Source organism: Nycticebus coucang, chromosome 22, assembly GCF_027406575.1.
Source record: "Nycticebus coucang isolate mNycCou1 chromosome 22, mNycCou1.pri, whole genome shotgun sequence".
NCBI lineage: Eukaryota > Metazoa > Chordata > Mammalia > Primates > Lorisidae > Nycticebus > Nycticebus coucang.
The window spans coordinates 29,273,935-29,296,469 of record NC_069801.1 but is presented as its reverse complement, the minus strand read 5'-3'; the positions used below and the strand labels follow the sequence as shown (position 1 = coordinate 29,296,469).

The 22,535-nt window shown below is 49.3% G+C and overlaps 1 protein-coding gene and 1 pseudogene across 1 annotated transcript; one reads left to right on the top strand and one right to left on the bottom strand.

The window, feature by feature from the left end:
- Nucleotides 1–354: 354 nt before the first annotated feature.
- On the bottom strand, nt 355–12,032 carry LOC128574681 (tubulin alpha chain-like; annotated as a pseudogene).
- C22H1orf216 (chromosome 22 C1orf216 homolog) lies at nt 11,828–16,200 on the top strand. Its single transcript, XM_053576803.1, has 2 exons — nt 11,828–12,109; nt 14,114–16,200. The coding sequence occupies exon 2, from the start codon at nt 14,119–14,121 to the stop codon at nt 14,803–14,805; it is 687 nt and encodes a 228-aa protein (XP_053432778.1). The 5' UTR covers nt 11,828–12,109; nt 14,114–14,118; the 3' UTR covers nt 14,806–16,200.
- The last annotated feature ends 6,335 nt before the right edge of the window (nt 16,201–22,535 follow it).

The window sequence follows — 22,535 nt, the reverse complement described above, 5'->3', positions numbered from 1 at the left end:
TTTTCCAAACGTGAAAAATTAGGTTCTGGGGGCCCAGAGGGAAGGCGTTTTGTGGTGGGGGGAGTCGTGAGGGGGTGTGGAGTACTGACTGAATGTTTCGGTTGTCAGACCTAGAAATTGTTCCATGATATCCAAACATCCCCCTCCGTCTTCTTCCCTCAAGTTCCTTATGATTAGAATCTAAATGAGAAAACAGAAATCTTCATGTTGATGGGTGGGTTTGCCGAAAGTCTTAATTGATCACGGATGATTTTTTTTTTTATGTCTCAATACACAGATTTTAAGAAAGAAATATAGGTTGTAACATTATAGTGGGGAGAATACAAAGGGATGGTCGCCTGCCACGCACTCCCCTCAGTATTCCTCCCCTTCCTCAGCCTTGGCTTCCACGGAATCCACGCCCACCTCTCAGTGATCTCTCACCAGGGCTGCCACGGAATCCACGCCCACCTCTCAGTGATCCCTCACCAGGGCTGCCAGGTCCTCTCGGGCCTCCGAGAACTCCCCCTCCTCCATTCCTTCTCCTACATACCAGTACGTGAGATCCAGCCAGGCCCAGGCCTCGGCGATGGTGGTGGTGTTGCTCAGCATGCACATAGCCCACTGCACCTTGGCCAGGTCACCCCCCCGAGACCACAGCGGAGGGCTGGTAGTTAATGCTCATCTTAAATCCAGTTAGACACCAGTCCACAAACTGGATGGTGCACTTGGTCAAGGTGGTGGCAATGGCCACGTTGACATCTTTTGAGACAACATCTCCCCTATACAACATGCAGCAGGCCATGTACTTGCCAGGGCGAGGTCACACTTGACCATCTGATGGTCTGGCTCAAAGCAGGCATTGGTGATCTCGGCCACGGACAGCACCTCCTGATAGGCCTTCTTAGCTGAGATGACTGGGGCATAGGTGGCCAGGGGGACGTGGATGCGGGGTCACGGCACCAGGTTAGTCTGGAATTCTGTCAAGTCCTCATTCAGGGCCCATTTGAACCACATCAGGGCTATAGAAAAACAGCATGCAGCTGACAGCTTTCTCTCTCTTTCCTCTTTCCTCAGCCCTCACTTTCTTCCCTGTGAGAGGTACAAGGTATTGACAGTTTCTAGAGTCTCCTGTGGCTCAAAGGAGTAGGGCGCTGGCCCCATATACTGGAGATGGCAGGTTCAAACCAGCCCCGGCCAAAAACTGCAAAAAAAGAAAAAAAAAGAGAGAGTTTCTAGAGTGGAAACCTCTACCTCTTGTCCCTTCAAAATTATTGTCCCAAAATGATCGCAGCAGATGTAGAAAGTATACATTAAGAACTTACCCTCTTAACTTTGTAATGATCTGATGGCTAAAGAACATTGGGGAGGCCGGGTGCAATGGCTCATGCCCATAATCCTAGCCCTTTGGGAGGCCAAAGCAGGAGGATTTCCTGAGGTCAAGAGTTCAAGACCAGCCTGTGAAAGAATGAAACCCCTGTCTCTACTGAAAATAGAGAAATTATGGGGCCAGGGGCCGTAGGTCACACCAGTAATCCCAGCAATCTGGGAAGCCAAGGCGGGTAGATTGCTTGAGCTCAGGAGTTCAAGACCAGCCTGAACAAGAGTGAGACCTTGTCCCTAAAGGATCTGGGTGTTGTGGCAGGTGCCTGTAGTCCCAGCTACTTGGGAGGCTGAGGCAAGAGAATCACTTAAGCCCAAGAGTTTGAAGGTGCTGTGAGTTATGATGCCATGGCAATCAATCCCAGGGTGACTGAGTGAGACTCTGTCTCAAAAAAAAAAAAAGAAAGAAAGCAAAGAAAAACTAACTGAACATCGTGGCATACACCTGTAGTCCCAACTATTTGGGAGGCTGGGACAGGAAGATCACTAAAGCTCAGAAGTTTGAGGTTGCTGTGAGCTGGGAGGATACCACTGCACTCTACTCCAGGTGAGAGAGCCAGACCCTATCTCAAAAAAAAAAAAAAAGAAAAGAAAGAAAATAAGAAAAAAAGAACACTGGGATTAAGCATTGTCTTTCCATTGAATATTCAAGGAAGGAGCTAGCCCGGTTCCCTTCTGGGTAACAGTACCTTGCTGGGTAGCTATAGTCAGGAATTTTTAAAGCCTTAATTTTGTTACCTATGAGCAGAAATATTACTAAGGGAGGAATTAAAGTAGGATACTGTGAGGCACAACTTTTGTCTGTGAGAGAGAGAATGTTCTGACTGAAAGCAGAGAGCAAGCCATCCCATTCATACGAACACAACCACACAGAACAGAGACAAAACCCTTTCTGGCCTGAAAAATCTTTGGCAGCAGCAATAGCACTTGTCCCATTGTGATTGTTGTTTTTTCAAAGTGTCATTGGACTGTGAAAGCTACTTAATAACTTGATCTCATCTGAATAATCTGAGTTAATACTAGCTTCACAGTTGTGAGGATTAAATAAGAAAACATTTGTAAAGTGTCTGCCTTAAGGTCTGGCACATGGTAAATCTCAATGAATGCTTGTTGAATGAATGAATCCGTGAATGTGAGCATTAAGGCTCTCTAGACTGTTCCCAAGGATCAGTGTATAACAGTCCCAGGAAATGATACTGGTGAACTTTTCCAGCTGAACCTGTAGCCTGAGACATCATCTAAACCTGCTGTTCATTTAACACACATTTGAGTATGTTGTGTGGGGTGGACCCTTTGATAAAGGCCTTGTTTGCCCAGCTGTTGGAAGCACTGTCTAAGAATCACTGGCTACCTTCCATTTGGGAATTGTCTTAGTTACACATAGCACCTTACCCAAAGTCATGCCTCTTTCCACCACAGCCCAAATCCACATCCAGCTCCTCCCCTTGACACATGTTCCAACTTCTCCATTGAGGCTGCTGGAGCAGAGCTGTTTATATACCCAGCTCCCTAAATCCTATTGAGGCTTCCCCCTCCTCATGAGCTACTGGCTCCAAGCCCATTCAGCCTGGCCCTTGTGCTGGGGGTTAAGTGATTACATATGGGGGGTGCCCAGAAAAGAACTGTCATATAAAGGCCATCTCAGCTCATTTCAGGACAACTCTGCCAGGCCGTTCTACCTTCAGAGCGCCCAGTGGAGTTGACTGAGGCTGTCAACATCCTGTATCACAGCTCAGCTTCTTCTGCCCATTCCTGCGCTTTCTCATTCTCCCACAGATGTTGATACCAAGGAAACTTTTTAATAAACATCCAGCACACTAAGTCGTCTCAGAGCCAGCTTCCTAGGGAATTTAACGTATCAGTGTGCTAGTCCTGGTAGCCAAGGCTTTTAGGACAGACAGGGACAGACTCCTTTACAATTAGTTCCCGTGTTGGAGGTGTGGATGTCATCTCTTTGTGCCCACCAGAGGGCAGCAGCATCCTGCCCTCTGGAGGCTCACAGGTTGGGGTTGAGGCCTTTTCCCTGGTCTCCCTCTCACTCCCACCAGCAGTATTAGGCAGGATCACCTCCCTTACTGTGTCCATCCTCCTAAGGGAAACTTTCTGAACCTGTATAGGCCTTAGTTTTGTCAGTTTCTAATTTCTCAGCAGCCAGCACGGAAGGCCAATCAGTCTTCTTACTGGACTCCTTGTCCCCCCTCCTCTGCTGGGCAGCCTTCCGCCTGGGATCTGACACTTAGCACCAACAACAGATTTGTTTTCTGTGTGACAAGGTAATTACAAGCTTGGGGCCAAGAGACCCAGAGGCCAGTCTGAGGATGGTCACTTCATTCTGGCTCTCCCTGTTCTGCTAACATTATTGATTTTTAGTTTTATTTATGAGGATTTTTGTGCGTGTGATCTGGTCCCGGGGGATGAAGCCTGGAGTGCAGAGGGCAAGAACAAATTTATTCTCGTCATAATTTAGCTTCTTGAAATCCCCCACTCACCCTGCATTGTTTATCTGCAGTTTTTAGCATCTTTGCTTACTTGTCTTCATTCTGTCCTCTAAGCCCCAAACTTTCCCCAAACATTTTTCTGGAAACTAGAGCCAGAAGTGCCTACAGGAAGGGGGCTAAGGGTAGGTGTGAGGATAGCAAGTATGGTTCCTTTTCTTAGCAGCCAGCAGCCTTTTCTTTTAACTCACCCAGCAAACCTTTACAGCATTCCCCTTACCTGCCAGCTATTTCTAGACTACCCTCCCCAGTGCCCTGCTGCTTCTCGGGCCTGCCCTCTGGGGCAGTCAGGTGACAGGCTATGCCCCCTTTTTGTCTCCTGCTGGGAAATGGGTATAAGGAAACATCTGAGCAAAAAGCTTTCAAGGAGAGTAAGACTGAGTTTGGGTGCAAGCTTTTCTTTTCTTTTTTTTTTTTGTAGAGACAGAGTTTCACTTTATTGCCCTCGGTAGAGTGCTGTGGCGTCACACAGCTCACAGCAACCTCCAGCTCCTGGGCTTAGGCGATTCTCCTGCCTCAGCCTCCCGAGCAGCTGGGACTACAGGCGCCTGCCACAATGCCCGGCTATTTTTTTGTTGCAGTTTGGCCAGGGCTGGGTTTGAACCCGCCACCCTCGGTATATGGGGCCAGCACCCTGCTCACTGAGCCACAGGCGCCGCCCTTTTTTTTTTTTTTAAGAGACAGAGTTTCACTTTATTGCCCTCGGTAGAGTGCCATCACACAGCACTGGCATCATACAACTCACAGCAACCTCCAGCTCCTGGGCTTAGGCGATTCTCCTGCCTCAGCCTCCCGAGCAGCTGGGACTACAGGCGCCTGCCACAATGCCCGGCTATTTTTTTGTTGCAGTTTGGCCAGGGCTGGGTTTGAACCCGCCACCCTCGGTATATGGGGCCAGCACCCTGCTCACTGAGCCACAGGCGCCGCCCTTTTTTTTTTTTTTTAAGAGACAGAGTTTCACTTTATTGCCCTCGGTAGAGTGCCATCACACAGGACTGACATCACACAACTCACAGCAACCTCCAACTCCTGGGCATAGGCGATTCTCCTGCCTCAGCCTCCCGAGCAGCTGGGACTACAGGCACCCGCTATTTTTGTTGTTGTTGTTGTTGTTGTTGTTGTTGCAGTTTGGCCGGGGCTGGGTTTGAACCCGCCACCCTCAGTATATGGGGCCGGCACCCTGCTCACTGAGCCACAGGTGCCGCCCGGGTGCAAGCTTTTCAAAGAACAATGCCTGCTTGAACTTCAGGCTGCTAAAACCCTCTGTAAGGCACTTTATTTCCTTACAGGGAAGAGCAAGGGCAAGATTCAGGCAATAAATTACTGTGGTGGGGGGACTTTCAAGTGCAGTGATTGCCGTGGGAATCAGCTGAGGCTCAGGGCGATTTGTGGGGCCATGTCCCCCTAGCCTGTTTTCTCTCCGTATCCCAGGAGAATGAATAAATCATTGTTCAGGGGTGGGGTGCAGCTGCCCAGCTCCTCCCCTCGGCACATGCCCCAACTCCAGCTTCTCCTTTGAGGGTTGCTGGAGCAGAGCCGTTTATACACCCAGCTCCTCAAATCCTATTGAGGCCTCCCCCTCCGCACGAGCCACCGGCTCCAGGCCCATTCAGCCTGGCCTTTTGTGCTGGGGGTTAAGTGGTTACATGTGGGGGGCACCCAGAAAGGAACTGTCAGGCCCTGAAAGGCTATGCTGATTTCGTGCCCTCCTACTGATGAATGGGGCCAGGCGGAGGAGAGGTGGGCAGCCGGAGGGTGGGATTGGGAGAGGGCGTGGGGATTATACAGCCCACAGAGGCAGCTGCTAGGAAGGGGGTGGAACAGGCACTCCCTCCTCTCATTCCTCCTTCACTTCAGCTTCTCCATCTACTTACTGCTGTGGGCACTGTATGTTCAACAGCCTTGGGACCTTGGATTTGGCTTTTTGGTCTCCTGGTGGAAGAGGGTTTGGAGAGGCATTGACCACTTGGGTGTATTGGAGAGAGTCTACACAACCTTTCATTCTTCCAGCAACTCCCAAACACCCTTTGTCTCCTTTTTCCTTGAGGTCGGGGGTACAAGGATGGAGGTGGGAAATTCATTTCCTAGGTTCATCTGGTACAGTATATTTGAAACTGTGCCCCACTGAGCTTTAAAAGCTTTCTAGCAGCCCACTCAGGAGCCAGTTATGATGGAGGGTTCATGGGAAGAGAGAAGATTTTGTTGAAGGAAAAAAAAGTTATTCCAGGGCTTAAAAAGAATTTTTTTTTAAACTTCTGATTGGATGTATCTATCCCCTTTTATTCATTTTACAGCTGAGCAAAAACCCAAAATAGAGGGTGTGAAATGGTCGTGTTTTTTTTGAGACAGAGTTTTACTTTATGGCCCTCGGTAGAGTGCCATGGCATCACACAGCTCACAGCAACCTCCAACTCCTGGGCTTAAGCGATTCTTTTGCCTCAGCTTCCCGAGTAGCTGGGACTACAGGTGCCCGCCACAACACCCGGCTATTTTTTTGTTGTAGTTCGGCCGGGGCCAGGTTTGAACCTGCCACCCTCGGTATATGGGGCCAGCGCCTTACCGACTGAGCCAAAGGTGCTGCCTGGAATGGCCGTGTTTTACTTAAGGACACCACACGGTAATTTGTTGACAGAGCTGTGGCTCACTCCTGCAATCCCAGCACTCTGGGAGGCCAATGCAGGTGGGTTACTTGAGCTCAGGAGTTTGAGACCAGCCTGAGCAAGAGTGGAACCCTGTCTCTCCTAAAAACTAGCTAGAGATTGTGGCTGGCATCTGTAGTCCCAGCTACTTGGGAGGCTGAAGCAGAAGGATCACCCGAGCCCAGGAGTTTGAGGTTGCTGTGAGCTACAATGCCATGGCACTCTAGCAAGGGCAACAGAGTGAGACTGTCTGAAAATTTTTTAAAAAAGAAAGAAAGAAAGAAAGGAAAAAGACATTTTACCTTTAAGAGGCAATGGAAAAATGGATGAACAAAACAACTAGGTCACCAGCTTCCTAGGCCTTCCTTTCCCAAGATGAACCAATTCTGGGGAATAATTTTCCTTCTAATCTGCCTGAAGGGCTCCCTGGTATGTCAGAGGTCTTCTGGGGCTATGCCTGGTCTTGGGAGCTCAAATAACAATGTTCACTACTGTAATGTTAGTGAACAATTTTCAAGGCATATTATCTTTATTTATTTAGCCCAAAAGGGTTAAAATTATTTGATTTGCCTAAGTTTCCACAGCCATGTGGGGAAGTCAACAGATGATGTGAGCTCTGGAAAACAAAAGCAAGTTAGCAAGGCAGTTTGTAAGCCAGGACTGCACTTTGTTCTGATGTAGAACCCTTGAGGCTCCCTCAGTTATTTCCCTGCTGTGAACTATGAAACCCAAGCTCCTTGGAAGGGTGGTCAAGACCTTTCACAGTTGGGCTGACTTTACCTCCTGCCTCATCTTACCTCCATTTCCGCCCAAGCTCCAGCTACACTGGCCTACTCTGTGTTTCCTGAACTCACTACGAACATGCACTCTGCTATGCCTTCCCCTGCCTTCTCTTGGTGAGCTTCCATTCACCTCTCAAGGCCTGGCTCAACTAGCACCTCTGTGAAGCCTTTCCTCATCCTCTTTTGTGCTCACTACTTTTGCCTCCTGGCTCTTTTGCAGGGCTCATCCCATTGTATAGCTCACTCTGTCCTGTTTCCCTTTCAAAGCAAGGCGCTCCCCAAGACCACAAGCAGTTCTGCTTTTCTTCTAAATTCCCATCACGGTACCTGGCACAAAGTAAGCACTCTGTTTACAACTGTGTGCATGAATGGATAGGAAGGGGCAAAGTATTTGAGGTTGAAACACCTTCATCCTACCCACCCCTTTCTTTCTGTTAATATTGACACTGAGAAATTATCTGCCTATGAAGAAGCCTTATGCCTGTCCTATTTCCTAGAGTAGAAATTCCTCTCATCTCCTTGCCTGACATCCCACACCCTGGGGCCTGGTTCAGGTCACTCACTGCTAGCCTCTCTTGGCTTTGACATCTGTCTTCTTGCCAAGATTCTTACACATTGCCCACTGATGGATCTTCGTGATGGCAGGGCTTGCACAGAGCCTGCTTCTTGCTGTCTCTGATGACTTCTGCGCTCCTGAGGATTAAGTCCCTGGCATATATATGTGTGGGTGGATATAGCCACAGATACCTTTTCACTTGGGGTAATTGATTCCCTGCAAAAGCTTCTGGTGAATGAATAACAGACATCTTGGATAACATGATGGCTCATGCCTATAATCCTAGCACTCTGGGAGGCTGAGTCGGGTGGATTGCCTGAGCTCAGGAGTTGAAGACCACCCTGAGCAAGAGTGACATCCTGTCTCTAAAAATAGCCAGGCGTTGTGGAGGGCACCTGTAGTTCCAGCTCCTAGGGAAGCTGTGGCAAGAGGATCACTAGAGCCCAAGAGTTTGAGGTTGCTGTGAGTTGGGACACCATGGCACTGTACTGAAGATGACAAAGTGAAATTGTTTCAAAAGAAAAAAAAAACAATAACAGATATCTCTGCTGTTTTTCTGTCTATGCAGACATGGACACCTCACCTTCTTGGTGCTTTTCATTCTCCAGGCTCCCAGCTCTCTGAAAATTACAGAGTGGTCAGGACCACTGTCCGAGCACTGACTTTATTTATTTATTTTTATTTTTTTTGTGGTTTTTTGGCCAGGGCTGGGTTTGAACCCGCCACCTCCAGCATATGGGACCTGCGCCCTACTCCTTGAGCCACAGGCGCCACCCTATTTATTTATTTTTGAGACAGAGCCTCAAGCTGTCGCCCTGGGTAGAGTGCCATGGTTTCACAGCTCACAGCAACCTCCAATTCTTGGGCTCAAGCGATTCTCCTGCCTCTGCCTCCCAAATAGCTGGGAGTACAGGCGCCCGCCACAACGCCCAGCTATTTTTTGGTTGCAGTCATCATTGTTGTTTGGCGGGCCCGGGCTGAATTCGAACCCACCAGCTCAGGTGTATGTGGCTGGCGCATTAGGCGCTTGAGCCACAGGCGCCAAGCCTGACTTTATTAATTATACAGTACTAGAGTACTTCACACAACACTGCGCTTAGCTAAGAAAAGAGGCTACAAGGGCAGGGCATGGTGGCTCATGCCTGTAATTCTAGTACTCTGGGAGGCTGAGGCCAGTGGATTGCCTGAGCTCACGGGTTCGAGACCAGCATAAGCAAGAGTGACACCTTGTCTCTAAAAAATAGCCGGGCGTTGTGGCGGAAGCATGTAGTCCCAGCTACTTGGGAGGCGGAGGCAAGAGAATCACTTGAGCCTCACATTTTGAGGTTGCTGTGAGCTGATGCCAGGCACTCTACCAAGGGTGACAAAGTGAGACTCTGTCTCAAAAAGATAAATAAAAAGAAAGAAAGAAAAAGGTTACAGTCTGATGCTCTTGAAATTCGCCTATCTCATCTGGTATTATGTTATTTAGAAGCAGCTAATTTTTAGAGCAATAGAACTGATCACTCAGCTGTGCAGGGCTCCGGTGCTGCCCTGCAGAATATAATACAGGCTTTAAATCAACGTATGTCATTCTTTGTCTTTTGTAGCCAGAATACTAGGAAGAGGTATAGCAGTGGTTCTCAACCATCCTAATGCCGCAGCCCTTTAAGCCAGTTCCTGTGGGTTGCGACCCACAGGTTGAGAACCGCTGAGGTAAGGTAGGTGTGATACTATATGTGATTGCACATGAGGACTAAGAGTTTTCTTCCCCTCTCTGAGATTCTAGGGTCTGCAGGTTGGGAGGTTTTAGTGTCTTGGGAGGAATGTTTATAACCAGAAAACACAAAGATGATTCCAGGGGCATTTCAGGCCCCTCAAAGTGAAAAAGGATGGAAGAAAAGAAGGGTGACAATGTACGCTGGACAAGAGGAAATGGAGTCAATACTACTCAGTGGGGGCTGAGAAGTACATGAGTAGAACCCAGGGAAGGCCTGGGTCATTACTTTGTGCTATTATATTAATTAGGATTCTTTTGATTATTAGTGAAATAAATTCTTCTCAAGTTAGGCTTGGCAAAATAAGGGCTTCACTGGAAGACATACAAAACTATAAATGTTATCAGAACTTTTTTTTTTTTGAGACAGAGTCTCACTTTGTCACCCTTTGTAGAGTGGTATCACAGCTCACAGTAACCTCAAACTCTTGGGCTTGAGTGATCCTCTTGCCTCAGCCTCCCAAGAAGCACCTGCCACAACACCCAGCTTTTTTTTTTTTCTATTTTTAGTAGAGACATGGTTCTTGCTGTTGCCCAGGCTGGTCTCCAACTCTGGAGTTCAGGCAATCCATGCACCTCGGCCTCCCAGAGGGCTAGGATTACAGGTTGTGAGCACTGTGCCCGGCCCATTATCAGGACGTCTGTCTTTCATCTCAGCTTCTGTGTGTTGGCATCGCTTTCTCTTGCTATAGACTGACTTCTTTTACTTGGCGGAGAATATAATTGTTGCAGCCCTAGGTTCATGTTTTCTCTGCTTTGTCTTCCTTTAATTGCATTCCAGAAAGTCCCAGAGAAGGACTCTGACCGGCTCTCCTGGCATGGGGTTTCTATCCCTGGACTCACCAGGCTCTCATTTGACCCATGTGGTTAGAGCTGAGAGAGAACCCAGACGAGAGGCAGGGAAGGGCTGTTCTGGGAAGACCAAACACGTAGATGCCTTATGGTGAGAACGGCATCACCCTACATCACCAAAGCTCAGAGCCTTTAGGAGTGAGGATTTCTTCCTCATGAGGAGGAAGACCCTGGCTGAAGTCAAGGGGAGCCTCCCAGGAAGGGGCAAGATTAGTTAGCCCACAGAACCGAACGTTGGCTGAGCTCTCCACCCATGTTTTCTTAACGGGATGAGCGTGCAAATTTGGAGTTACTTCTACCTTCTTTTTGTCTCCTTTTCCCTCTTAAAATAGTTGTCATCATCGTAAAATTTTCTTTTCTTTTCTATTTCCCTTGTCCTTGTATATAGGATTTGTAGTTTTATTTGCCTTTTAGTCTCTAAATTGCACAATGGTGAGCTGGAATCAGGTTGGAATTGGAAGAGGACGCCTCAGATCACTAGAGGAAGCAATGACTTTATTCTCTTTTCTTTAATTGCAAACTGGGTCCTCAACCTCTACACATTTCCCCGGAAGAGGCAGGGAGTGAGGGGATCATGCTTCGGTAAAATAGATCTATGAGAAGAATCCACTAGAGTTTGGAAGGCAGGCGCATCTCTTACCAGGTTCCTCCTCAACCCTGCAAAGGCACAAGCCCCATTGCACAAGCAGGGTGCGTTTCCTAGTCCCGCAGGGAGACAAAAACACCTGTCCTGGGTGCTGGATGTTAGCCCCCAGCCTGTGCAAACCAGATTTTCTTTCTTGTCTTAAAAACATAGTTTGCATTAAGTGACTTTAAGTAAACACAAAGATAAATACATACAGTAGAATCATGTTGCCCACCTCCTTCTAAGTGGACCTAATTTTCACAGGCGGGACGTGCACCACGCGTTCTAAGGCCTGGCTCCTTTTGTCCACCACTTCTGTGTGTCGTTACAGTCCCTTGGATGGTCAGCGTATTCTAAATTGTGATAAATGTTATGAAGGAAAGGGAAAAAGCCCGAACCCTGAATAAAAAAGGGAAACTAATGTGGTCTAGGGAGTGAGAGGATTCTCTGAGATCTGAAACAAGAGTTTGTGGAGAGGAGGAAGAGAATTTTAGGCGGAGGGAAAGGTGTGTGCAAAAGCTGCCTGGGAGGAGGGGCGTGGGGCCCGACTGCAGGCGGGGAGGCCGGAGGGCAGGACCGGAGACCTGCGGCTGCGGCCTTAAGGGCTGTCCCTGTAACGGGAAAGACGCAGAGCCAGAAGGTGGTGCCTGATGAGCGTTCCACCTTGAAAGTGTCCCTGTCTGCAGTGAGGTGAACGGCTGAACCGAGCCGAGGGGCCCCGCGAATGCCGGAGAGGACACCGGACTGGAAGGCCCGGGTCCAGCCGGCGGCGGCAGGGACGGCGGGGGAGGCGGTTCCGGCGCCGCTGCCCAGAGGAAACCGAACCGGCCCACGTGGGCCGCCCCGCCCCGCCGCGCAGACGCCGCCCGACTCCGCGGTCTGAGCCTGGGGCTGGGCGCGCAGCCGGCGAGCCGCGCGCGTTCGGGACCGCGGGGACCCCCAGGGACCGCCCCCCCGCCCCGCATCCTAGCCTCCAGCGACGAGGTCCCGAGCCGGGCCGGGGAACCAGAGCCTGCCGCGCCGGAGCGGGCGCCTCTAGGCCGTGAGTCGGGGCCCCAGGGGGGAGGGTTTGGGAGCCCCCAGCCTAGCTGCCTCCTTAGCAGAGATTAGGGAAGGACGGTCTCTGTCCTCTGACTCCAGGGTAGTCTCCCTGTCCTGCAAAGGCAGGAAAGGAGGTCGCCTCCCAACATCTTACACAGCTACCCTCCCCCCATCCTGGGGTGTCTGGTTCCCATTTTAAAAGCTCTGAACCCATGATCCTAGCGCCACCCTCACCGTCACCCCCTTCCAGCTTCCTTAGGGGCCCCGCCCAAGTTTAGGAAAAACAAAAAATTGGGGCAAGAGGTGATCTCCAAGCACCTTCCCACAAGCCTTGCTGGGAGAGAAGCGGGCACGCAGGTTACAAAGCCATTACTACCCATACCTTCCAGGACCTCTGCCCACTACTGAGTGTGGGATGCCAGGTCCTCCTGCTCTGCTTACAGCTTCCTCACCTCAAATCTTCTAATCATACTGGTAATGTGTGGTCAGGAGAAAAACCTGTGGTCGATTCAAACCCTACTTTTTGTGGTGCAATGTGCTCTCCCTCCAAGGCCTCCAGAGATGGAGCAAGCTGGGTACAGGGACACATAGTAGACACATTCCAGAGGCCCCTGGAGGGAAGGTGCAAGCTGAGGGGTGACACTTACCACTCACATTCCAGGGGCTCCCTAGGGGCGGGGAAGGGGGGTGAGGGGGGAGGAGGGAGACTGAACCCAGCTCTTGCAGCACTGGGCAGTGGCAGTAGCCACCTACTGCTGTTAGCTCTGCCTTCCTGAGCATGGAAGTCCCCAGTCACGTCCAGTCACTCAGCAGGTGCTGACACCTGCTAGTGCCAGGCTCTGTGCCGGCTCCTGGGAATACCAGGGAGGAAATATGGGGGAGTTCCAAGTCTGTAATCAGGGAGCCAGATTATAACCTGCTGCCACAATACTGTTAAACAAGAAATGCCAGTTGAGGAGACTATCGGCTATGTATGCCAGGGACAGGACACAAACTTGGATAAAACAGTGTGTGCCAAGGGCTGTGGGGACCCAGAAGAAGGCAGGATTAAGTGTATTTGTGAGGAGAATACCAGGGAGGCTTCAGAGAGGGATATTAGAGCTGAGTTTTGAAGTACAAAAAGGAATTTGCTGGGTGAAGAAGGGTGGTACTTAGAGGGGAGGGGAGAGGAGAGAAAGAATATTATAGGCCAAAGAAATAGTGTGAGGATGAAACACAGTGGTGTGTTTTGAGATCTCTGAGCAGGTTGGTGTGATTGGGTGGGTGGGTGGGGGGAGCAGAGCGGCAAGAGGCAAGTATGGAGACGTGAGCAGGGGCCGGATGAAGCAGGGCCTGGTAGGTTGTGTAGAGGCTTAGCAGGAGTTTAGGGACCGCACTTGGAGTTGTGACCAGGGAAATTTACACCTTTAACTGGAGGCGGAGCAATCAGTGAAAAGGCTGGGGCAATAACGGAGGTCAGAAATGTCTTCACCTAAGTGTAAGTGAAGAGAAAGAATTGTCAGAATTTGGTGACCTACTAGATGACGGAAGAGAGGAGAGAGTGAGCAGTCTGGGATGCTCCCAGGCTCTGGCAAAAGTGACCTGATGGAGGGCGGAGCCATTTTGCTGAAGGAGAGCCAGCCAGTTTGGACATGCAGAATTCTAGGAGTCTATGGTTGGTTTCGGGATTGGGTAGCAGCTGGATCTGGGCTGGAGACAGCTCTGAGAGTCACCAACATATGATGGTTCCTGAAGCAACAGCAGAGAACGAGGTCATTTGGGGAGAAATGCACCGAATGAGAAGACAATCAGCTTCTGCGGGCCTAGGAAAACCCCTCTGCAGGGGACAACAGGCAGAGAGAGAGGAGGAGAGCCACCAAGGGAGTATTACCAGAGTCGAGGGGAAGGGACTGATGGGGAGCGGCCAGGCTCTTGCTTGCTGCTTCGTCCCTGCAGCTAGGTGGCCATGACTTCAGGCACCCTACTCTGTCCTGCTATGACCCCTTCTTTTGCTTCACCTTTGCAGACCAGATGTTCGCCATCCAGCCAGGCCTGGCTGAGGGGGGCCAGTTCGCATCAGGCCCTCCTAGAGTATGCCAACCCGAGCTCCAGCCAGACAGCAACTCCAACTTCATGGCAAGTGCCAAGGATGCCAATGAGAATTGGCATGGGATACCAGGCAAAGTGGAACCTATCCTGATGAGGAGCTCCTCTGAGTCCCCCTCTGACAACCAGGACTTCCAAGCCCCCGGACTTCCAGAGGGAGGGGTCCACAGTCCCCCAGAGGGGGCAGAGATTCCTGGGGCTGAGCCTGAGAAGATGGATGGTGCTGGCACTGTGTGCTCCCCTCTGGAGGACAACGGCTATGCCAGCAGCTCCCTGAGCATCAACAGCCTTAGCAGCAGTCCTGAGCCTGCCTGTGGGACCCCTCGAGGCCCTGGCCCTCCCAATACCCTTCTGCCCTCGGTGGCTCAGGCTGTGCAGCAGCTGCAGGCTCAGGAGCGCTACAAAGAGCGGGAGAAGGAGAAGCACCACGTGCATTTGGTGATGTACCGTCGCCTGGCACTGCTCCAGTGGATCCGGGGCCTGCAGCACCAGTTGGTTGATCAGCAGGCTCGGCTGCAAGAGAGCTTCGACACTATCCTAGACAACAGAAAGGAGCTTATCCGCAGCCTCCAGCAGAGGGCAGCAGCATCCAGGCCCCAGGACCAGGGCTAAGCGTGCGCCTCCACAAGTGTGCAAGGGAATATGTGCATATTTGCAGGCATGTGTGTGATTGTATATGATTGTTTGCTGGCATGAGTGAAGTAAGCATAAGAGTGTGTGGGTGCTCACATGTAGACAGATAATGTGTAGACACGTGGAAATGAGCTTAAGTTTGCTGTGTGTGCACATGTGGACACACAAGCTAACTTGTATGAAGACCTATGTGTGAGTGTGTAAGAGTGATCATATGTGTGTACAGCATGTTTGTAAGAGTGAGTAAATTTGTATATACATATGTGAATAGGTACCCAGCTGTGTGTCTATAGGCACGTGAGTGAGGATGTATATGCCAAAGATGTGTGTACATATGAGTGAATCTGTATGAGATTGCATTGAGTGTATGTGAGTGAGCCCTTGCTTGTGCGGGCCTTTGTCTAGGGGTGCATGTTTGTAGGTGCAAGCATGGGAAGAGTATGATAGGAGCATGTGTATTTGCAGGCAGACCATTGAGCAGGTGTATGCTAATATATATCCAAGTGCACCTCTGGGGCATCTTCCCATACCCTGTGTTACCCATGGCCTACCCCCCAGCCTTTTTTCTCCATTGAGTCTCACTGCTTCCTGGACATAGGGAGCTAGCCTGCTGTCATTTATGTGAGGGTTGTAGCTGATCCATTCTCCTGGGATTTTCCAAGCTATTGATAGCTCTCCTCTTCCTTCCCACCCTAACCCAGATTTTGCTCTGTTAAGTCTATTGTCCTTGATATTGACTTTGCTGTAAGAGGTTAAGTGGATGCTCTGGTCTGCTATGGCATTTTTGCATGACTATAATTTTGTCAGGGCAGTTGGTGGAGAACTGGTATCAGGAAGGGGACCTGAGGGGTAGTGATAGAGATGATGGCAGGGGTGAGGGTAGAGACAGAGAAGGAGATAGGGGACTTTGCCTCTTGAATTCTGCTAATGAGTACATAGGAGATGAGTGTGGGGGAGATGACAGTGGTAGAACCCTATAAAGAATAAGAGAAAGGGAATTCTTAAATGACAGTTTCCAAACAAAACACACCTCTCCACTGGGTTGAAAACCATATTGACTTACGTTTCTGGTGAAAAAGAACACGTGGGCTCTGCGCCTGTGGCTCAAGTGGATAAGGTGCCAGCCACATACACCTGAGCTGGCGGGTTTGAATCCAGTCTGGGCCCGCCAAACAACAATGACAGCTGCAACCAAAAAATAGCCGGGCGTTGTGGTGGGCACCTGTAGTCTCAGCTACTTGCGAGGCGGAGGCAGGAGAATTGCTTGAGCCCACGAGTTGGAGGTTGCTATGAGCTGCGATGCCACAGCACTCTACCCAGGGTGACAGCTTGAGGCTCTGTCTCAAAAAAAAAAAAAAAAGAAAAGAAAAAGAACATGTAATAGATAAGGTGTTCCAAGACTGTTGGAGAAAATCTCATTTCTCTCTCTGGGCCTGTACCTTGCAGTGCCTGTCTGGCTTTAACGACACTGGATGTCGACTTGATTTGGTCCACTTCTCTAAAATCAGACTAGGTGAGCCAGAGCTCAGCTTTCCAGGTTGAGAAGGGGACGGTGTTGTCAGCTGAGCCTCTGGAAGTTCTTAGGGTAGTGGACCATACCCCTTTTTTCCTTGCATGGGCCTTGAAGCAGTATTGACAGGCTCTAGCACAAGGCTGAGTTGGAAAGTGGGCGAGTCTCAGGTTGAACCAACAACTAAGATAGCCATACTGTCTGCTTTGCTCCCAGGAGCCAAGAGAATGCAAGGTCCTGGTGGTTGAACTATGGTATGGAAGTCATTAATGCTGCCTCTGGCCCTCAGTGTTTCTGCCTGCAAAATGGGGCTCTTCCTGTCTGTCACTAAAGAGTTTCATCTTTGACGGGTGGGTGGGTGAAAAGTAAAACAGGTGAGGGTAAAGCATTGGCCCTGGGAACTTTATATCTGTATTTCTTGCATGTTGAGTGTGAACCTGGCTTCTGGAATAATCCAGGATGAATAAACTGGGGCGGAGAACTAAATTTCTTGAGTATGTGTTTCTATTCTATCTGTCATCTGGTAGTATCTTTTCCATACCATCTGAGTTCCCTGTTTGAGCAGTGTCCTGTACTGGGATCTGGGGGTAGTTATAGGAATACCCCAGGCAGGAGGACTTCAGACTCACATGCCTGGCAGTCTGATAAAGTAGAAAAGTCTCTGGGGGCGGGGGGGGTCTCCCAATCTGAAGGGGAAGACTTGGCCTCTGCCCTGAGATCCCCATGTGGGACTGTCCTTGTCCTAAGTCACCTTTGGTTCTGAATAAATTGTGAGATACATACCATACACACATACTGTTTCAATTACTCAACCATGCCCTGGAGTCCCACTTCCCTGAGGAGGGCACCCTGACCTTGAAAAGCTGAGTTGGGGTCCTTAAATGGTTTTGACACAGATGTAGTTATAATATTCAGTCATCTCTCAGTATCTGAGAGGATTGCTTCCAGGCTCTCCCCATGGATACAAAAATCTGCAGATTGAAAATACTATAGGCAGTGCCTGTGGCTCAGTGAGTAGAGTGCCAGCTCCATATACCGAGGGTGGTGGGTTCAAACCTGGCCCCAGCCAAACTGCAACAAAAAAAATAGCCGGGCAGGGCGGCACCTGTGGCTCAGTCAGTAGGGTGCCGGCCCCATATACCGAGGGTGGCAAGTTCAAACTCAGCCCTGGCCGAACTGCAAAAACAAAAACAAAAAAAAAATAGCCAGGTGTTGTGGCGGGCACCTGTAGTCCCAGCTACTTGGGAGGCTGAGGCAAGAGAATCGCTCAAGCCCAAGAGGTGGAAGTTGCTGTGAGCTATGTGATGCCATGGCACTCTATCTAGGGCCATAAAGTAAAACTGTCTCTACAAAAAAAAAAAAATAGCCGGGTGTTGTGGTGGGTGCCTGTAGTCCCAGCTATTTGGGAGGCTGAGGCAAGAGAATTGCCTAAGCCCAAGAGCTGGAGGTTGCTGTTAGCTGTGATGCCACGGTGCTCTTCCAAGGGTGAGAAAATGAGACTGTCTCTTAGTAAAAAAAAAAAAGAAAGAAGGGGCGGCGCCTGTGGCTCAGTCGGTAAGGCGCCGGCCCCATATACGGAGGGTGGCGGGTTCAAACTCTGCCTCGGCTGAACTGCAACCAAAAAATACCTGGGCGTTGTGGCGGGCGCCTGTAGTCCCAGCTACCCGGAGGCTGAGGCAAGAGAATCGCTTCAGCCCAGGAGTTGGAGGTTGCTGTGAGCTGTGTGAGGCCACGGCACTCTACCGAGGGCCATAAAGTGAGACTCTGTCTCTACAAAAAAAGAAGAAGAAAACACTATTCTCTCTCTCTCTCTGTTTTTTTTTTTTTGACACAGGGTCTTAACTCTGTTGCCCAAGCTAGGGCGCTGTGGGTCCAAATGATTCTCCTGCTTCAGCCTCCCAAGTAGCTGGGACTACAGGTGCCTGCCACAATGCCCAACTAATTTTTCTATTTTTAGTAGAGACAGTGGTCTCTTGTTTAGGCTGGTCTTGAACTCCTGAGCTCCAGAGATCATACCCCTCCATCCCCCAGAGTGCTAGGATTACAGGCATGAGCCACAGCACCAAACCCAGTTCTGTGTTTCTGATTCATGCTTAAATTTGAGAATGTGGAACCTGCAGATACAGAGGGCCAATTGTATGTGTATGACTTAAGATATCTGCTGATGCCAATTTGGGCTCTATCTTTTTTTTTTTTTGTAGAGACAGAGTCTCACTGTACCACCCTCGGGTAGGGTGCCGTGGCGTCACACGGCTCACAGCAACCTCTAACTCTTGGGCTTACGCGATTCTCTTGCCTCAGCCTCCCGAGCAGCTGGGACTACAGGCGTGCGCCACAACACCCGGCTATTTTTCTGTTGCAGTTTGGCCGGGGCTGGGTCCGAACCCGCCACCCTCGGCATATGGGGCCGGCGCCCTACTCACTGAGCCACAGGCGCCGCCCTGGACTCTATCTTCTATTTTATAGTACTTTGTATGATTTGCTAATTTCTCAAAAATTCATTTCTTTTTATTTTGCTTTCCATACTAAGCGAGATCCTCAGTTTCCAAGTCTGAGATCTCTCAGTTCCAGGGTTCTGCTGGCCTTGCCCCTTGCTTGAGCCCCTACCCTTCCTATGTCTAGTCTTCACTATAGCTGTCCTGGCCTCTCCTCCCCCAAATTCATTATTTCTATAAAGAAGGTATAAGAGTTAGCTACTCCTGCATAACAAATTACCCTAAAATGTGATGATTTAAAACAATGCACGTTTATTATCTCACCATTTCTGTAGGTCAGGAATCTGAGCATAGCTTAGCTGAGTCTTCTGCATCTGTCTCTCAAGCAAGACATCAATTCTGATTGTGTGGTCAGTTCCTCTCAGGATGTTGGCTGGAGGCCCTTGGCAGTGGGCCCTTTCAACATGGCAGCTTGCTTCTTCAAAGCAGGCAAACCAAGAAAGTAATAAGAGTATTAGCAAGACAGAAGTCACAATATTCTGTAATCTTATTAGAGAATGTTGCCATATTCTATGGTTAGAGGCAAATTCCCAGAGGGGAGAATGTGATACAGGTTATAAACGCTAGAGGTAGCATCATCTAGGGCCATTTTATAGGTTGACTACCACAGATGGTATAGTTCAATTGGTTTAAATAAAGGCATGTTTTATAGATTATTTAAATAATAATTCCACTTATGATTGAAATGTTTCAGAGAACTCTCATGTCCCTTTGCCCCTTCCAATAAGGCATACATGTTTTAAGCCTCACAAAGCATACTTCTTCGCAGGCCTGGTGGCTGGTTCCTGTAGTCCCAGATACTCATGAGACTGTAGCAGAAGGATCGCTTCTTGAAGCCAGGAATTCAGACTGTTGTACACTATGATCACGCCTGTGGAAAGCCACTATACTCCAGACTGGGCAACATAATGAGAAGCCCATCTCTAAAAAACAAATTAAAAACCTCATTAAAACAGGCAGTGAATGGGCGGCGCCTGTGGCTCAAAGGAGTAGGGCGCTAGCCCCATATGCCGGAGGTGGTGGGTTCAAACCCGGCCCCAGCCAAACTGCAACAATAACAACAAAAATAGCTGGGCGTTGTGGCGGGCGCCTGTAGTCCCAGCTACTGGGGAGGCTGAGGCAAGAGAATCACCTAAGCCCAGGAGTTGGACGTTGCTGTGAGCTGTGATAACGCGGCACTCTACTGAGGGTGAGAAAAGGAGACTCTGTCTCAAAAAAAAGAAAAAAACAAAAAACAGGCAGTGACCAAGGACATTTATAATTCTTATCATGTCTACACTTGATACTTAAACAGAAATAATATTGAACCAGTTTTAATAAATTCCACTTACTAACAGCTGTTTTGGCAAAGGGTTATAGCTACATTTGAATGAAGATTTCTTACAATGAGACAGCGTCAAGCCCTCAGAGCACAAGAGGGTGACTTTTCAGAAGGAGTCCCTTTTCTTAATGTGTGAAGGCTCTTCTGAACACAACTACTATTTAAGGTCACAGACTCTGAAGCCAGATACCCTGGATTTGGATCTTGGCCCCCTCATTTTCTGTTTGTGTGACCTGGGGAAAGTTACTTAACTTCTCTGAGCTTCAGTTTCTTCAGCTCAGAGAAGAAATGGGAGACAATAGTAATATTTAAAAATTACCTCAGTTGTAAGGATGAAGCAAATATATGATATATAAAAGCCTTAGAACTGTACCTGACACACAGTAAATGACATGAGTTGTAATTATTATTATAAATGTGCTTTTGTGATATATACTTAACTTTTTCTTTTTTTTTTTTTTTTAATTTGGCCGGGGCTGGGTTTGAACCCGCCACCTCCGGCATATGGGACCGGCGCCCTACCCGCTGAGCCACAGGCACTGCCCTATACTTAACTTTTTCATAGAAACAGACATTTTTCTTTGAGGGATTTGTGTGTGTGTGGGTGTGTGTGAGAGACAGGGTCTTGCTCTGTTGCCCAAACTAGAGTGCAGTGGTGTCATCATATCTTGCTGCAACCTCAAACTCCTAGGTGTAAGAGGTCCGCCTGCCTCAGCCTCTGAAGTAGCTAGGACTACAGGTGTGCACCCAGCTAATTTTTAACTTGTTTTGGAGAGATGTGGGGGTGGAGGGTCTCGATATTGCCTAAGCTGGTCTTGAACACGTGGGCTCAAGCAATGCTCCTGCCTTGCCTTTCTTTTCTTTTTTTTTGAGACAGAGCCTCAAGCTGTCGCCCTGGGTAGAGTGTCATGGCATCACAGCTCACAGCAACCTCCAACTCCTGGGCTCAAGCGATTCTCTTGCCTCAGCCTCCCAAGTAGCTGGGACTACAGGTACCAGCCACAACGCCTGGCTATTTTTTGGTTGCAGCCGTCATTGTTGTTTGGCGGGCTATGGGGCGCCCTAGCTGCTTGAGCCATAGGTGCCGAGCCCCTGCCTTGCCTTTCAAAGTGCTAGGATTACAGGAGCGAGCCATCATGCCTGGCCCCTTTAGGAATTTGAATCTAAAATCTGAAAGGCATCTTTTTGGACCGGGCGTGGTGGCTCATGCCTGTAATCCTAGCACTCCAGGAGGCTGAGGCGGGTGGATTGCTTGAGACCAGCCTGAGCAAAAGTGAGACCCCGTCTCTACTTAAAAAAAAAAATAGAAAAACTGAGGCAAGAGGATTGCTTGAACCCGAGTTGGAGGTTGCTGTGAATTATGATGCCACAACACTCTACACAGGACAACAGCTTGAGACTCTGTCTCAGAAAAACAAACAACAAAAAAAGTAAAATCTGAAAGGCATCTTTTTAAAATAAGGCTTTTTTTTTTTTTTTTTTTTTTGAGACAGAGTCTCACTCTGTTGCCCTGGGTAGAGTGCTGTACTGTCATAGGTCACAGTAACCTCAAACTCTTGGGCTTAAGTGATCCTCTTGCCTCAGCCTACCATGTAGCTGGGATTACAGGCGCCTGCTATGATGCTCAGGCTAGTCTTGAACCCCTGAGCTCAAACAATCCACCTGCCTCGGCCTTCGCTAGTGATAGGATTATAGGCATGAGCCACCATGCCCGGCCTAAAATAAAGCTTGTAAAAATAAAGTAGTCTAATACTCCTTTCCATAAGAAAGGTCTCGGCGCTGAGAAAAAGATGAAGGTCAGACCAAGCAAACAGTGAGATGTACTGAGTGTTCAGAGGACAACTGCTAGTCACTGTGGGTCCAGGAACAGGCCTAGACTCTGGAGCAGTGGCAGCCAGAGACCAGCTGGGACAGGGCACACAACAGAGGTCTGAGCAGGCTGCAGGTTCAGGACTCAAGTATGGAAGAGAGAGGCGGGAGGGCAGTGTGAGAGGCTGGGCTACTGAGAACGTTCTCTCCAGGGACCCCAACTAGGTCACCCCATCAAGTATGGTCTGGGGGATGGGGTTAAAGCCTGGGTGCAGGAAATGAACCAGGAACTGAGGGAAAATGTAAAGAGCAGGGGGGATAAGGCTTCAGGATATGACTCCCCATCCAGGAGTATGACATTTCAAAGCTCTAAGGAGATCAAATGCCCTCTGGTGGCAGCCTGTGACCATCTACCTGCCTCTGTTTCCTTCAAGCCTAGTCCCAAACCCAATGTCAGGGCCTCCTTCAGGCAGTATCAACAGGTGACAGGAATAGGAGGGGCCATGACAGGTGAGGCCCTGGTCAAGGAGGCTTCCTGGAAAACCAGTAGAAGTTGAGGCAACATCTCTAGCGC